This window comes from Gymnoscopelus microlampas, assembly GCF_963454915.1.
Source record: "Gymnoscopelus microlampas genome assembly, chromosome: 18".
NCBI classification, from domain to species: domain Eukaryota; kingdom Metazoa; phylum Chordata; class Actinopteri; order Myctophiformes; family Myctophidae; genus Gymnoscopelus; species Gymnoscopelus microlampas.
The window spans coordinates 19,806,322-19,823,986 of NC_139955.1; the positions used below are offsets into that span (position 1 = coordinate 19,806,322).

Below are 17,665 nucleotides of genomic sequence, written 5' to 3' on the forward strand. Positions count from 1 at the left end.
AGCTACGCGAGACGTGAGACTATATGCAGATACGGGAAGTAAATGGTGGTGTGGGTTAGGCAATCTACAAGCTCACAACGTGTCGATGTAGATCTGGTAGTTGAACTATTTGAAAATGTTTTTCAAAATAGTAAAAAATGGCAAAGAAGTTTAGGGATAATGGGTAAGGCAGCGCCCAGAATAGGGCCCTATGTGTTTACCTGTAGACTACAGGTAAACACATTTGAACATGAAGTTGATGATCAAAGTGACAGCTTCTGTAACCTTACTATCAGAATACAGGAGAAAAAAGTTAAACCAAAACATATCACTTACAGCACTAATGTATTTTTCTGTTATCTCTCCCTTACAGGTCCGCTAAGTTCAACCAACCCCCTCCTCTTCCTCAATCACCTAGACCATCTATTAGAGGTCGTAGTTCACAACATGGTCAAACACTGGTTAGTTTATTAAAAATGTGTACGTTTCCTTATAGACTTTCTCCATGACAATGAGGTAATTTGTGTAATTAGGGAAGGTAGACAGCAGATGGCGATGTTGTAAAATGAATATGGCTGTGGAAAATAGGCTCTATACCAAGGGGCCAGCTTGAGATTTTTACATTGACTCCAATACGGAAGAGATAGTTCACATGAATGGCCTGTAGTTTCGCTGTTTTACCCCTGCAGGTGTCAGAAATAATTTATTTTAATGCAAGCGGATGGGTTTTTGACAAACTTTAGACTAGATTTTCTTACCTTAATAAAAATTCTACATGCTTCCAGTCGCTAGTTTAAAGTCTCCTTTCAATCATATCATCATGATATGTGTTTTGCTAAATTATGGTCCCATTTATTTAAAAAAATAATAAAGTAGGCTATTCTCTAGGAGGGGCGGGATGATTTGATTGACAAGCTACACAACCAATAGCATTCATTCCCCGCCCCCGCTCTTGATTGACAAGCTACCCAACCAATAGCATTCTTTGGGGATTGTTTTCCAGTTCCTGTTCCCGACGTGCTTTTGGGCTTATATTATATTATATATAGAGATGGCGGATTTCAAATTCCTGAACAATCGGCTTCATTTTCGGTCTGACCAGCGGTCTGGCTTTGTCCATCTCTTTTATACAGTCTATGCTCTATACACAGCTACCATATTGAAAAGACATTTGGCCAAAATTACATAGCAGCTTTAATTACTTCCTTCACAGGTCTTACAAATTAAACACTTTTTCATATTTACTTTAGCTGTTCTTTAGCTATTGGAGTTCAAAGTATATTTGATCATCCATTCATCTCTGTCCTTATATTTTCTTTTTCCTGCAGGGTAAGCTGGCCCGTCATCCCCTAACCAAAATTGACGCCTCTGGTCAGATACACACACACACACACACACACACACACACACACACACACACACACACACACATTAATGTGCTGACTCCTATTTTTTTTATCTCAGTCAACATGTCCAACAAACCTGACATGACTGAGATCACTCGCTTAATTGATAAGACAAAGCTGAAGAGGACCTCCTCTCTTCCCTCATCCACTAGGTAGGCTACCCTGAAAATGTATGAGCCATACTGGGCACACGCGGGCACACACACACACACACACACACACACACACACACACACACACACACACACACACACACACACACACACACACACACACACACACACACACACACACACACACACACACACACACACACAAGCTGATTAAGCTGTATACTTGACAACAACTTGTGTTCAGGGATGAACTCTTGACATTGCTGCCATTTCTGGTTATGTTCATATCTTTTTCTGTCACCTCTCCCTTCACAGCTCAACTAAGTTCAACACAGCCCCTCCCCTTCCTCAATCACCTAAGCGGCCGCCATCTATTAGGGGTCGTAGTTCACAACATGGTCAAACACTGGTGAATTTATTTTTAGAACTTACAATTATGAAACATGTGTAACTTGGGGAGGCAGACAGCAGATGGCGATGTTGTGCAATAAATACGGCTGTGAAAATCTCAATTTGTCTAAAGAACTCAAAATAATAGCATGTTTGTTGCTATATTGTTGTTTAGTCATTTTCAATTGATTTTAACAGTATTTCTGACCAAAAATAATATGACTGCAACACAGAACTGACTGAGCATAAAGCTAACGTGAACGTTCAATTTTGGTGACAATATGCAGACAGAGTCAGCAAAATTACTGCACAACATGTGAGTTTCAGCTAACACAACCCAGCCATGTGTAAAACTGTGTCATCTGTTTGGACTTTCTGTGTTTCAAGGAGAGCGAATGTGATAATGTATATGATTGCCCAGAAGAATGCATGGAGGGGGGAGAGAGCTACATTTGCCCCATGTCTGAGCCATCTCCAGCTGGGCTAAGAGAGAGCGAGGAGGGTAGTGATGATGAATATGAGGAGCCTCCCTCTGAACAAAATGTCCTCCCCCGACCTCTTGGCCTGGGTAAACCTCTAGGAGACGGCGAGTACATAGGTACCACAAAGCAATAATAACACTTCTACATACAGTATGAAAATAAATTAGAACATATATTATTATTATTTTTATTTGATATTCTATCGTTTGATGCTAGGTTCTTGGTTTACATATGATCCTATTACTGAGGCACTACACTGTCTCTCTACATTTGATGTACTGCACGTGTTTACCTTGCTTACTGTAAGTCGGCCTCGATAAAGAGCGTTTGCTAAATGCCTAAATTATAAAGAGTCAATGTGTGTGTTTCTGTGTGTGTGTGTGTGTGTGTGTGTGTGTGTGTGTGTGTGTGTGTGTGTGTGTGTGTGTGTGTGTGTGTGTGTGTGTGTGTGTGTGTGTGTGTGTGTGTGTGTGTGTGTGTAGATTCTCCAGGCAGGAGTCCTAATCCCCTTCTGCAGCGTCCAGGCAGTGAAGCAGGAGCCTCCGGCCGCATCAACGTACTGTTAACTTTACATGTTCTGTTAGAAACCCTTTCACAATATCACACTGGAACACTGATACACTTTTGTCATATTTACTGTAGTTCTTTAGCTGCTGGAGTTCAAAGTATATTTGATCATCCATTCATCTCTGTCCTTATATTTTGTTTTTCCTGCAGGGTAAGCTGGCCCGTCATCCCCTACCAAAAATTGACGCCTCTGATCAGATCACACACACACACACACACACACACACACACACACACACACACACACACACACACACACACACACACACACACACACACACACACACACACAAATGTGCCGACTCTCCTATTTTTTTTTATCTCAGTCAACATGTCCAACAAACCTGACATGACGGAGATCACCCGCTTAATTGATAAGACAAAGCTGAAGAAGGCCTCCTCTTTTTCCTCATCCACCCAAATGAGCCCTCAAACAAAATACCCCAAACCATCAGAAACCTCCAACAGGTAGGCTACCCTGAAAATATATGGGCCATGCTGGGAACACACACACACACACACACACACACACACACACACACACACACACACACACACACACACACACACACACACACACACACACACACACACACACACACACACACACACACACACACACACACACCAGAGAGTGATGTTTTTCTGATAGATGCAAGCTGTCTTCAATACATTACAATTAACTGATTAAGCTGTATACCTGACAACAACTTGTGTTCAGGGATGACGTTGCTTTGAACTCTTGATATTGCTATATGCAGTTCTGGTTATGTTCATGTATTTTTCTGTCATCTCTTCCTTCACAGGTCAACTAAGTTCAACACAGCCCCTCCTCTTCCTCAATCACCTAAGCGGCCATCTATTAGGGCTCGTAGTTCACTACATGGTCACACACTGGCGAGTTGATTTTTAGAACTTGTCTTTTTAGACTTTTTTCAATGATGAAACATGTGTAACTTGGGGAGGCAGACAGCAGATGGCGATGTTGTGCAATAAATACGGCTGTGAAAATCTCAATTTGTCTAAAGAACTCAAAATAATAGCATGTTTGTTGCTATATTGTTGTTTAGTCATTTTCAATTGATTTTAACAGTATTTCTGACCAAAAATAATATGACTGCAACACAGAACTGACTGAGCATAAAGCTAACGTGAACGTTCAATTTTGGTGACAATATGCAGACAGAGTCAGCAAAATTACTGCACAAAATGTGAGTTTCAGCTAACACAACCCAGCCATGTGTAAAAATGTGTCATCTGTTTGGACTTTCTGTGTTTCAAGGACAGTGAAAGTGATAATGTATATGATTGCCCAGAAGAATGCACGCAGGGGCAAGAGAGCTACATTTGCCCCATGTCTGAGCCATCTCCAGCTGGGCTCAGAGAGAGCGAGGAGGGTAGTGATGATGAATATGAGGACCCTCCCTCTGAACAAAATGTCCTCCCCCGACCTCTTGGCCTGGGTAAACCTCTAGGAGACGGCGAGTACATAGGTACCACAAAGCAATAATAACACTTCTACATACAGTATGAAAATAAATTAGAACATATTATTCATACCACTGTTTGCTGATATATTTATATACTGAATATATTACAAAAGACATTCCAATACATCTGTGTGTGTGTGTGTGTATTCTCCAGGCAGGCGTTCTCACTCCCCACAGCGTCCAGGCAGGGAAGCATCGGCCTCCACCTCAAGCCACAATAACGTACCACTGTCTTTGAATCTTCTATTAAACATCTTATTTTTCATCTTATGTTCTTTAGATGCTTGACTTCAAAGTATATTTGATCGTCCATCATCTGTCTTTATATTTTCGTTTTTCTGCAGGGTAAGCTTGACGTGATCATCCGCTTTGATAAGACAAAGCTGACGAAGGCCTACTCTGTTCCTCTTCCTCAAACAAAAGACCCCTCCAATAGGTAGGCTACCCTGAAAATGTATGAGCCATGTGGGGCACACACACGCACGCACACACACACACACACACACACACACACACACACACACACACACACACACACACACACACACACACACACACACACACACACACACACACACACACACACACACACACACACACACACACACACACACACACACACACACACACACACACACACACACACGAGAACGATACTTTTCTGATAGAGGCAAGCTATCTTCAATAAATTACAATTCGTTGATTAAGTTGTATACCTGACAACAACTTCCATCTTCCATCCAACCATGTGAGCTCTTTAAAAATAGGTAGGCTGCCCTGAAAATTCTAATTCATTAATGGATTAAGCTGTATACCTGACAACTTGTGTTCAGGGATGATGTTTTGAACTCTTCATTGCAATATGCAGTTCCGGTTATGTTAATGTATTTTTCTGTCATCTCTCCCTTTACAGGTCCACAGCCCCACCTCTTCCTCAATCACCTAGGCCATCGAGGGCTCGTAGTTCACAACATGGTCAAACACTGGTGAGTTGATTCAGAATGTGTCTTTTTAGACGTTTTATTTGACAATGTAACTTGGCAAGGCAGATGGCAGTGTTGTAAAACAAATACAGGTGTGTAAAACCTCAAATTCACAGAACTCCAAATAATGGCATGTTTGTTTTTAGTTGTTGTTTAGTTATTTAACATTTGTTAGCATAGTTACTCCGACCTATGACTGCAACACAAAACTGAGCATAAGTTAGAGTTCCTCTAATGTGAATGTTCCATTTTGGTGAATTCTTCAGGATATGGACCCATGCTGGTACAAAGGACAAGTGACCAGGCCTCAGGCTGAAGCTGCACTCAGAAAGGTCAACAAGGTCAGGATGGATCACAGCATCAGACAGACAGACAGCACACACACACACACACACGCGCACGCACGCACGCACGCACGCACGCACGCACGCACGCACGCACACACACGCACACACACACACACACACACACACACACACAGAAAAGTGATATTATTTTAATGCATTTTGTGTGCAGTATCAACTGACTCAACATAACCTGATAATAGAAACATATCTCTGAACTACATGGCATGGCATTGTGTGTGTGTGTGTGTGTGTGTGTGTGTGTGTGTGTGTGTGTGTGTGTGTGTGTGTGTGTGTGTGTGTGTGTGTGTGTGTGTGTGTGTGTGTGTGTGTGTGTGTGTGTGTGTGTGTGTGTGTAGGATGGGGCGTTTGTAGTGAGAGACAGTTCCACAGGGTCCTCGGAGCAGCCGTACACGCTGATGGTGCTGTACCAAGGCAAGGTTTACAACATCCAGATTCGTAACCACGGCAACTCTTACTCCCTGGGTACTGGCCTAAAGAACTGTGAGGTACAGCAACAAACACCATACTATATCAACACATTTCTAAGAGCCACTCCAGCGAGTACATTTTGTTAACAATACCTTTGTCTAAGAATAATGGATCCAAAGTTACATGTTGCACTTTGCCTCAGGGGTTTATTTGTCAGTGACCTGATTATTTTACTACCATATTTTCATTATGTTTTTTTCCGTGCCTTAAGAGTTTCCCCAGGGTGAAGGAAGTGATCGACTACTACACACACACTCCACTGGTTCTGATCAATTCCATGGACCGGAGCTCTGCATATCAGAGCCGTCTGTTGCACCCTGCAGCACTCTGACCAGAACCAATACCTAACTGAATAAGGGTGTTTGTGTATACATGTGGGTACTGTGTTACATTTATTCAGCAGGAAAAATGTTATTAATAATATAACTAAATACACATTGTGAACATATGTGTGTTTTGCTTTGTGTGTGTAGGCCTGCATGCACATGTGTGTTGCAATCATGGTTGTGAGATTAATGATGGAGTCATGAGTGGGCCGTTACAACCCAGCAGTGTCAGTTGTTATTGTTTTGGCTTCAGTTCGTTTGGTGTACTTAGCGGCTGTCAAAGTGAGTGCACTTCTATGTACACAATAGCATTTGTACTGTATGTAAATGTTTATTACAATTCCATATGATGAGTGTTGCTTTAGTTCTGCTTAAACATTATTCTAGTTTTGTTCCATTTTATTTCAGAGCCCTTTGTAACTTTCCAACCACTTTCAAACCGGCATTTCAAGTTGTAAGCTTGTAGATTGCTATTCCCACATTTTTAAAATGAGGTTTAAGTGGATAAGAAAAGTGCAGATGATTTTATGATTACAAATATTTTGTTATAGCCCTAGTTTTGACATCGCACTGACATGGATCCTGGATATCCATGCATTACATTTTAGTTGCCAGGGCAAATTCCTTGCATGTACCCCATACTAGGTAATAACTAAAGTCGTTCTATACATACCATCTATTCTTTATGTCCTTCCTCACTCCTCACTTTCAGACCTTGAACCCGGTTGCTTCATTTCATCCTCAGTTGTGCTCAGAAGTTGTGCTGTAATCTTGTCAGGGTGACCGACACACACGATGAGATCACACAGCCTGAGTTCAGTCCGCACTGCATACAGAAAACCAAACAAGAAAAGATAATTACATCTCTTGACAATCGGTGGTTAATCATTTTATTATAAGGAGCACACCGGTGATTTTCCACAATGCAATTGGTACCTGTTCATTTCAGCACAGTATAAATGTTAAATAGTCTATAGCGCCTTTTGTTCAAAGTGCTTTACAAGGTGCATTATACGGTATGATCAGGCAGATGGCTGCTTGAGATTTCAGCTCTCTCCAGTCAATGTGCATTATAGTATTCACCCATTCACACACTGACAGCGGAGTCAACCATGCAGGCACCTGCTTATCGGGAGCAGTTCGTAGCAGGTTCAGTGTCTTGCTCAAGGACACTTTGACACGAAGCCATGAGCAATCGAACTGGCAACCTTTGGGTTCCCAATTGGCCGCTATACCTTTTTTACACATCTGTTTATTGTAGTTTTTTTCCCCCTCACACAGGTATTTTTCAGAGAATAATAGCAGGATTTGGCCGCTATACCTTCCGAGCCACTCTTGCTTGATAGGTAAACCAAACCAACAGGATAAATGAACTGTGCTGTTATTTGTCAAAGCTATAATATAATTGCATTTTTATGCATTTTAAAGAAAAAGTTGATCCGAAAATAGTCCCTGGAAAAAAATATAGTTTTGGCCAACATTAACATTTTAAAACCCTTAAACCAAACGTTAACAAACGACAAGTTTGTACAATTAAAAATGAAGCCATTAACAGGAAGATAGCACATCCTATATAGCCAGAGCTGTGAATTGAATGGAATGTATTGATGCTATTGATGTATTCTCTATCATGTGTTTTTTTTTTACTAGTGCTTATTGTAAGAACTCAGAAATAAATTGCATGCATGAAGCATGGTAAAATACAAATAAAGTGATGTTTTATGTATTATAACTAAACTTTGGTCAAAATAATTAACCCTGGTGTATAATATTGACAGGCATGCCCATATTCTTCATTACTAACATGTGATATTCATTAAAACAAAATGCTGCAGGTTGTTTGTATCACAAAAGAACTGACCTGCTGTGAAAGCAGATAATGCAGGCACCTGAGCGCATAACTGCCACAGACTGTAGTTTACATTAGAGCGTCGCTCATCCGTACATACCATAACAGCTTATCTTCACAATCATTACGTCGGGCCATGTTTTTCTCACAGTTACGCTTCACCATAGGCGGTATTTATTCATGGATATAAGCGTCAAATGTCACGTCAAAAGTGCACAGCCAAGATTCCCTCTATATACAGTACACCCCCAACTTTGAATTGAAATGTGCTAAAACACTTTAGCTTTCTGTGGCCCCTGGGCTTGCAGTTTTGAAATGTAGCCGATAGTTGTAATCAGGCCTGACAGCACAGTTGCAAGGATTACTGTCTGGATGCCTGTTTGCCCACCAACTGTCCCCCTTGGCAAAGATGGAAGGCTCACCATCATATCTTGCATCAAATGGTGTGATGGGCAACCTGTCTATGTGATCCTTCAGTTACTCCCCTATCTGTGCTACTCATCAGCAGGGATCTATCTGTCAACCATCACGACACCCCATACCACTGGAGTCTACATGCATGGTTAAACTGCAGAGCAGTTGGGGTTTTGTTATGCAGTTCTTGGTATCACATTTCAGATCTAGCACACTAGTTGTGTCATGTAATTTGCATGTGTGCTAATGGATCCTCATCAATGATGACACAATCAAGCCTCGTAGCTATTTATTTAGGTGGCAAGGGAGGGGAAATAGAATAAACAGTCATACATACGTGCCAGTTGGCCCACGCAGTTTGACAGTGAGTCCAGTCCCCTCAGTATGTGTTCAAGATCAATGGAGTCACTTTGTTCTGTGCTCTTTGCTGTTTGCTCCATCTGAAAGACAAAATGTCAATAATAAACAGACTTCTGGGAGCCATCATCCTACCATCAAAGAACTGGAAAAAAGTGATTTTTATAATTTATCTGAATGAACAAAGAGACACTTATTTTCTGCATTCGGATTGGCTGTCTCACACATAGGTCCATGTAAAAACAACAACTGAATCCATTTCCATTAAATGTTTTTATTTGTTCCACTCAACTACATTGCATTTCTAATTAACACAGTATTTGCAGAACCAACAATCAAACCAACATCAACTGATTTAAATTCAAAAGGGGTGTAGTCTGTGTGGTAATAAAAGAAACATTTTGTGCAGCACAAAAACCACTACAAGCCGGACAAAGTAACTAAACAGCACATATATTATGTGCTAGATAGTGGTTAATAACACACTGTTTATTAACCAGGGGGGGGGGCTGGTGGTTAAACTGAACACCAGTAACATCACAGATCAGTCAGACAGGTGCTGCTGTGGGTCTAAATCCTGGCCATCATCCCTGGTCCCACACACGGCAGCCCTGCAGTTAACATAAGCTTGTTCCAGCCTCAACATGGCATCTGACAGCTCTGGGTTGGTCCGCAGCACCACCATGTCATAGGCCATCCAAGTCAGCTGCACTGTAGGACAAGAAGATAAGATCGAACTTTATTGATCACAGTGGGGAAGTTCAGGTGTCATAGCAGCAACAGCATGAAACACATGGGATGGGGATGGGACGGGTGAGAGTTGAGTTTTTTTTTATCTATATATATATATATAGCTATATATATAGCTTTGCCATCTGCACTTGGTGTGACCTAGGCTACTTGAGTTAACATAATGTGTATTCTACCAATAGTAATGTACAATCTATCACCAATGAATATATGCATTAATATACATCTATCACCAATGAAGATACAAATAGATATTATCACAGTGGGTAAAACAATGGTAAAAAAAAACAAAGTTGTTCTTTAAGTAAACAAATGTACTTTTTCCACCATGGCTAGGATAATGTATGCAGAGTCTATCAACAACACTGAATAAGCCAAGGTTGTTCAGGTGTGTATATTTCACTGGCCTCATCAGCCGTGTTTGACCTATTGTCAATCAAAAACACATGGGTTGAAGCCTGTGTTTGTGTTTGAGTGACGTTTAGAGGAGAAAAGCACAACTTATAACAACCTGATTGATTTTCAACGTGTTCAGTCATTTTCTCCAGGTCTTCGTTCACATCCAACATGTTGTCCTGGTTGCTGCTGTTGTTCTGGTGAGTCTCAGAGTTAGAAGATGTTGACTCGGCCATCTACGAACCAACAATAACAATAGACTAAACCAGGGGTCTTCAACGTTTTCAGGCCAAGGACCCCCTAGCTGAGAGAGAGATGAAGCAGGGACCCCCTCTATATTGTATACAATTATTACAAAACATAGGCTATTAACCACTTCAGATCTGCATACCTTTCGGCCATTTGAAAATAGCCGATCTACAAGCTCACAATGCAGCTATTTTTTTATTCCAGACTTGTACTTGTAACTAACAACAGTTACAGTATTTCTGTAACATTGCGGTATTGACAGTTTTACGTAAGTAAAAAATATGAGTACCTTTTCCACCACTGGACTTATAAACACTTGAACGTGTAACGTAGCTTTAAAGCTGACCAAATAACAAGCACCTCGACTTTAGACGGAATATAAAAGTTAATAAACAAGGCTTTAAAGGTAGACTTTCAAGAGCTAAACAGGATGAGTAAACCAAGCGTCAAAAGTGGCCTGTATAGGTTCACAAAATAAACTGTTTTAACGCTATCCGAACGTTTTCATTGGTTTGGAAACGTTACTTGATATTAACTCGTTCAATAATAAGCGTTATATTTTGGGGGAAACATTCAAATAAGTGTTATATTTTGGGGGAAACATTGAACAACCTACTGTTAAATTCCCTTCTTTTGTCTTGTGACGCAGTGGTTGATGATGTAATCTCGCCTGAGTCGCCTCGCGCCCCTGACGTCACGTGCATTGATATGATAGGCAGTGTTGCCAGATTTTGTGCGATAAATAAGCAGCCAGGTCTAGGAAAACAAGACCAAAAGAAGCAACTATAATATATAGGCCACGTGAGCACTTTAAACCTATTTTGAACCGGCTATTTGAAAGCGTTGTGATTTTCAAAAACTCTTGCAATAAAATGTGGAATATTTGGACAACATTTGTTTTGAAACATTCTAACAACACAAATGCTCCCTGGGCACAAAACATTTTCATGAAAATATTTGAGAACCACTGGTTTAAAAAATTATTTAAAAAATTTGGAAGCAAGCCTAAATAAGCAATACGCTTTAGAGACAAGCCCAAAAAACCGCAACCACCAATTTTTACAAGCAACTTTACAGAAAAAGAAGCCCAAAGTCCCTTATAATAAGCCAACATGGCAACACTACTCGCGCCTCGCATTGATATTATCGCTCGCGTGCCAAATACAACAGATCAGTGAACAGATCTACAAACTCGCAATGCTCGCGGCGTGTTGTTGTTGTGATCTTGTAAATCTCTTGTCTTTGGCACGCGACACTGTCGTACTGCGTCTGTGGAGCATAATCTCAAGTATTGTTATGTAAATTAATATTACACTGACTGCCCAATGCCCAGTGGTGGAAAAAGTACTCACATTTGTTACTCAAGTAAAAGTATCAATACTGCAAGGAAAAGTCCGGAATTAAAATTTACTTGAGTAAAAGCACACAAGTGTTGGTATCAAAATATACTTAAAGTACAAAAGTAAAAGTACTCATTATGCACAATGTATATAGGGCTGAAGTGGGTAATGTATGTTTTGAAATAATAATCAAAATCTACAGAGTAACTATCACAAACATTTTCAAATAATTGTAGTGGATTGAGTAAAAGTACAATATTTGTCTCTGAGATGTAGGGGAAAATTGGAAATACTCCAGTAAAGTAAAAAAGTAAAAAATCCTCAAAAGTGTACTTAAGTACAGTACTTGAGTAAACGTACTTAGTTATTTTACACCACTGAATGTTACACTGCCCAATGCCCCGTCCTATATTACTATCTTTGCCAGTTCAACTACCACTATTATTTTATACTATAGTTGGCTACTATGAAATAATAAAATAAAAGTATATATTTTATGACACATAGAATATAGCTTAAAGTGCTGTGTGAGAAGTGTATCTATATATATATATAACCAAAAATGCTAAATACACACTAGATATATCAGAGTAAAGATAAATCTTATTGATTGATAAGTCTTATTGGTCATATAAATATAGCCTATTAAACTGACAAGGCTTGCTTGCTTTGTAGACTGCTTGTTTTTTTTTATTATTAGTTACGTTTACAAATGGAGGCCAAATTGTTTAAGATAAAGCAAAATAAAGGTTCTCTTTAGGGATATATTTTTATTAGGCCTAATGGCACTTTCAAATAGGCTTAACAAAAAACTAAACAAATGCCTTTTGGAAGTCAAACTATTTGACCCAACTGATTTATAATTTCAGAATAATTACAGCTTTATGTGGACTAGATGTGTGAGAATGGAAAATTCCTTAATTGGGAGTGAGAAAAACCTGGAGGGGAAAAGGCTGACAAAAAACATTACCTGGCTGAGAAAGCAACCAATCAGAAGTGACTGTGGGTGTAACCAGGGAAACAGATAAAGCAGGTGTGACATGTGACATCTGACACAAAGCAAAGAGCCTACCAGTCCCAGGTAGACAGGACAAAGAGGAGAGAAACATTTGTCTCACAGACAGCAGTGCCAAGACCTGCCAAGGACTCTAAAAATCTCCATTGACAGAGAAGGGAACAGGACAACCACATACAGGCTGAAGGAGAGTTCTGGATAGGTGAGAACAACCTTACAATGTCTTCCTTCGAGGCCCAGGGTCAGTCTCCTCCACGGTGCGGACCTCAATTTCCCAGCCTGGGCCAGGAACCCCCTGAGCTCAGCATGTACAGCGATTGTTACTACCCTCCTCCCTCGCTGCCGAGCCCCCAGCGCACCGCCCCGTCTTCCTATGACCTGGGCGACTACGCCACCTCCTCACCCAACCCTTACCTCTGGTTCAACGGCGCCGGGATCAATGCACCTCCCTACCTGGCTACCACGGCCCCACCAGGGAACCCCGGGCCCCCTTTTGTGCCTCAGCACTATGGAATGCAGAGGCCTTACCTGGGGCCTGCTGGGGCAGGGGGTCCTGGAGGGGAGCTGAGCTGGTTCTCCCTTCCTTCTCAAGAAGACCTGATGAAGCTGGTGAGGCCCCCCTATTCCTATTCAGCTCTCATCGCCATGGCAATCCATGGAGCACCAGACAGAAGACTGACGTTAAGTCAGATCTACCAGTATGTGGCTGACAATTTCCCGTTCTACAACAAGAGCAAGGCCGGTTGGCAGAACTCCATCCGACACAACCTGTCACTGAATGACTGCTTCAAGAAGGTCCCCAGAGACGAGGACGACCCAGGTATTTAAATTCTTATATAAATTAACTGTTGTTTGACAAACCCTTTTCATAAGTGTTTTTTTTTATCTAGTTTTAAGTGATTCTATAAAATGAAGGCTCTGTAAAATGAGGCTGGCTTTCTCACTCTGATATACATTTTCATTATTTACGTTTTTATTGCATTAAATTTAACATTTTACGATCCCTTGTGTTTATACTGGTGACACATTGTCTGAGTTAGCCTACTTTGCCAAAAATTGTAAAATCTAAACCCTCTCTATTTTACTTTCTGATGTTGCAGGGAAGGGAAACTACTGGACGCTAGACCCAAACTGTGAGAAGATGTTTGACAATGGAAACTTCCGTCGCAAAAGAAAGAGGAAGTCTGACTCCCTGTCCGGTGGGGAGGGGGGCTCAGGAGGTCCCGAGTCAGGCGACAGTGAGAGAGGCAGCCCCAAACACCCTGGCAACCCCGCACTTGACATCTCCCCAACACCCGACAGAATCCCCTCTCCGTCATCCTCTGTCCCCACACCGTGTCTGAGCAGCTTTCTCTCTGAGATGTCTGGAGTGACGGACGGGGCAGCTAATGAGGTCGGGGGCAATGGGCTAAGCAGGCCCCTGCAGGTTAGCCTGTCCATGGACGGGCCTCATAGGTCCACACAGCCTGGGGGCTTTGGTAGTTACTCCCCCAGCTCCGGTGCCCCGGAGTGGGCAACAGCGCTTCCACCTCCCCCTGCACTCTCCTCTTCACCCACTCACTCTTCCCTCACTTACAGTAGCCCCATCCTCAGCCAGTTCAATGGGCATTTCTACCCTGGACTGGGATCAGCAGGAATCCTGTACTCCCGTGAGGGGACAGAGGTATGATGAGACTTTGAAGAGCGAAACGGGAGAGACTTTCAACCTGTGTGATCTGTCATGAGGCTCTGCTGACAAACACTGTTAAAGAACAGACACCTGCACAACACAAACACACACACAAAGATAGTTGTGTGTTTGCGCTGACTGCGACAGTTGAGATCACTATAGCGTGTGACAGTTCAGTAAAGAGGCTCTGATTCCCACAGGAACAGCCGAGTCAGCCGCGACACTTCTCCAACTGACACTCCCTAAATCCCCAACCTGCCTCACTATCAGACCTTCAATCAGCTTGTATTCTAACTTAAGCCTGTCGCTATCAGATCTGACTCATTATTAACAGATCCTCAATCGGATCTCCTGCTGACACCAGGTCATTCCACACTACTATCTAGAATTTTTGATGGTATCGCCCACACAACGCTCAGACAGCACATTTAAAGGTGTTGCCTAATTACAGTCAAGTGTCTACACAGTATATGTGCCTGATCATTGGAGGATAAGAATGGAGCTTTTTCTATTCAGTCTTCAGCAGCAGTGGCTAAAATATGCAATCTGATAACAATGGAAACTGAGATTCCCAATACACAATGCTGTTGGTTAAATTTTGTAAATATTTATATGTTGTTTAATGTTTATGACTAGTTTATACAGTCAGCTTGTTGTTAACATTGTGATACAAAATGAGTTTATAATGTAATGCATTGAATGTTCCTGTTCCTGTTTTTGATATGAATAAAATATACCTATTTAAATTCAAAAATTACGCTTTCTTTAAAATTATGGGTTAAGTCATCTACACTACAGTACCACAACCATTTGCAGTTGTTGTTCACAAAGATATGAAATATGATTCCTCTCTGAGCACCGAAAAAAAAAGAAGAAAATAACTGACAAAACAGTTGTCAGGAAAGCGATGACCATTGAGAGAAAGAGAGGTACCCGCATGTCAGTGTAACCTGATATTTCTGTGATGGATGGTTAACTGATCCTGAACTATGAGAATCTACATTCCCCTACTATCCCTTTACCCTGCTTTTCACACTCTTCATCAAAATCCCTCTCCCACCCTCTCTAACACCAGACACGTGTTGAGTTCCTAAAGAGGGACCAACTGTAAAAACTGGCTTAAAGTGTAACCCTGAGTTCACTGTTTGAAAACACAGTCACGCACAATTTAGTTCACAAGGCTCAGAAAAACTGAGGCAGAAGATGACAAAGGAAAATATTGACAACCAAGAAAGGACTAGGTCAACTACAAAAACAGAAAACGCATGTTTCTCCAGTTTATTGACAGAAGTTTATAATATCAACCCCTTCACCAACAGAGCACAGCCACATGCAAGCCATTGGACTCTTTAGTAGTGTTTGGGCTGTCATTTTTAATATTGTAGGTTGACTATGCTTAGATGCCTATTTTAGATGTTTTTTTTTTTTATTATAATGTGTTTTTTTTTTATGTCTCTATGAGAGCTGCTGTAACACCTTAATTTCCCCTCAGGGATGAATAAAGTACCTACCTTCTTACGCAACCCCCTTGCATAAATGTTTTTAGATTATTATATAGGGCAGAACTGTTATAGTTCACCATATACTACTTACTGCTAGTTGCACTATGTACATACTTGGTTGCTAGTGTATTAATTCTGTTTGAATGAACTGTATATTCTATATATCGTATTCACCCATTTTTCGGTACATTTCTCTTTTTGTCTGCAACAGACAGACAAATATACATACATAAGCAGGAAGGTTGCTATTCTAAACTGTTTATTTTGTATATCCTTGGTCCCAGGGAAGATGTTTGTCTATATGTTTACTCACCGCTGTTGGATATTACACTTTATTACTAGTAATTAATTTATATGACTTGCCACTAGTAGCCTTAGACCTGTATAATAACTTTTTATGTATTTATTTGCTACTTCTATTATATCTTACAACACTGTATAATTTATGTTGGGCATTACTTGTTGAACAGTCTGGCAGACTGGGAGCTCCACTGATCTCATTCCCCCCAGATTCGGCACAAACATGGGGATGAATTCATTCTACTTTTATGCCACCAAAATGTGGAATGTCCTACCACCAGCCATCAAAAAGTGCGACTCCCTACCCTCCTTCAAAACTGCCATAAAAGAGCACCTGTCTGCAATTGCAAGTCTTTGCTAGCTTGCCAAAAGAAATTACCCCCCAATTGCTCCTAGTATTGATGATTTCTTGTATAGTATTGTATGACTTTATATGTCTAATATGTCTATATGTCTAATACATTATAGGACCACAATGGAAACAAGCCCTCAGGGCTTTTTGTCTCCACCAGGCCGAAGGCATGGCAGACACTACTGTATGTTTTGAACCCTATCCGTCCATCTGTCTGTGTGTCCGTCCGTCTGTAGACAGCTAATCTCCGCCAACGATTTACGTGAAACTGTGCACACCAACTCCCTGGATGCCAGAGCGGAACCTCTGCCCCAAATGTTTCACATGGGCCTGTTATGGAGCCACCAGATCTTTGCAAAACATTTATTTTGATACTCCTACAGATTTTGTCCAAACATCACACAAATCGGTACACATCTGTATCGTCATGCAATCAAGACGGATCTGTCGGATTTTTCATATTCCATCCTGATAGATAGATACTTTATTAATCCCCGAGGGGAAATTCAGATCTCCCATAGCTCATACAGGCAAGGTTAGTTAAAACACATCACAAAAAGAGGGGGGGGGGGGGGGGCACAGGTTAAAACTGAGAGAAGACAAATATAAAAGATATATTATGAAATAAGCATAAAAAGCATGATTGGCGAATTTCGAACATTGCTGGCCCACAATAACCTACCTGACCTGGCGGAGACCTGTGCTCCGAAGAACACTTTTTCTAGTTGTTATCCTTTTAGCATTATTGTATAACTGTACCTCTGTACATTTTGCAAACTATTAATAAAGTATTCAGTCAATCAAAATAACTAGGTTGTTTGCCATCCAAGACATGGAAACACCTGAAAGGTCTCTGATAATCATCTACATTTTGTATTTCCTTTTTTGTCTGCAACACAT

General features: G+C 41.0%; 2 protein-coding genes across 2 annotated transcripts in view; both read left to right on the forward strand.

The window, feature by feature from the left end:
• Positions 1–7,927, forward strand: part of lcp2b (lymphocyte cytosolic protein 2b) — a 37,456-nt gene extending 29,529 nt beyond the window's left edge. The window contains exons 11-25 of the mRNA XM_084041699.1: positions 353–440; positions 1,308–1,350; positions 1,444–1,537; positions 1,814–1,907; positions 2,276–2,486; positions 2,853–2,926; positions 3,263–3,405; positions 3,744–3,838; positions 4,254–4,430; positions 4,582–4,649; positions 4,772–4,863; positions 5,341–5,413; positions 5,677–5,751; positions 6,114–6,263; positions 6,458–7,927. Of these exons, the coding sequence (XP_083897825.1) occupies positions 353–440; positions 1,308–1,350; positions 1,444–1,537; positions 1,814–1,907; positions 2,276–2,486; positions 2,853–2,926; positions 3,263–3,405; positions 3,744–3,838; positions 4,254–4,430; positions 4,582–4,649; positions 4,772–4,863; positions 5,341–5,413; positions 5,677–5,751; positions 6,114–6,263; positions 6,458–6,577 (1,597 nt within the window). The 3' untranslated portion in view covers positions 6,578–7,927. The remainder of the gene's footprint in view (positions 1–352; positions 441–1,307; positions 1,351–1,443; positions 1,538–1,813; positions 1,908–2,275; positions 2,487–2,852; positions 2,927–3,262; positions 3,406–3,743; positions 3,839–4,253; positions 4,431–4,581; positions 4,650–4,771; positions 4,864–5,340; positions 5,414–5,676; positions 5,752–6,113; positions 6,264–6,457) is intronic.
• Positions 7,928–12,994: 5,067 nt separating this feature from the next.
• On the forward strand, positions 12,995–15,365 carry foxi3b (forkhead box I3b). The gene is made up of 2 exons (XM_084086011.1): positions 12,995–13,762; positions 14,043–15,365. The coding sequence occupies exons 1-2, from the start codon at positions 13,162–13,164 to the stop codon at positions 14,609–14,611; spliced, it is 1,170 nt and encodes a 389-aa protein (XP_083942137.1). The 5' UTR covers positions 12,995–13,161; the 3' UTR covers positions 14,612–15,365.
• The last annotated feature ends 2,300 nt before the right edge of the window (positions 15,366–17,665 follow it).

Coding starts and splice junctions, on each gene's coding strand:
- foxi3b (XM_084086011.1), top strand. CDS start 13,162: ATGTCTTCCTTCGAGGCCCAGGGTCAGTCTCCTCCACGGTGCGGACCT. Junction 13,763..14,042: donor CAGAGACGAGGACGACCCAG/GTATTTAAATTC, acceptor CTGATGTTGCAG/GGAAGGGAAACTACTGGACG.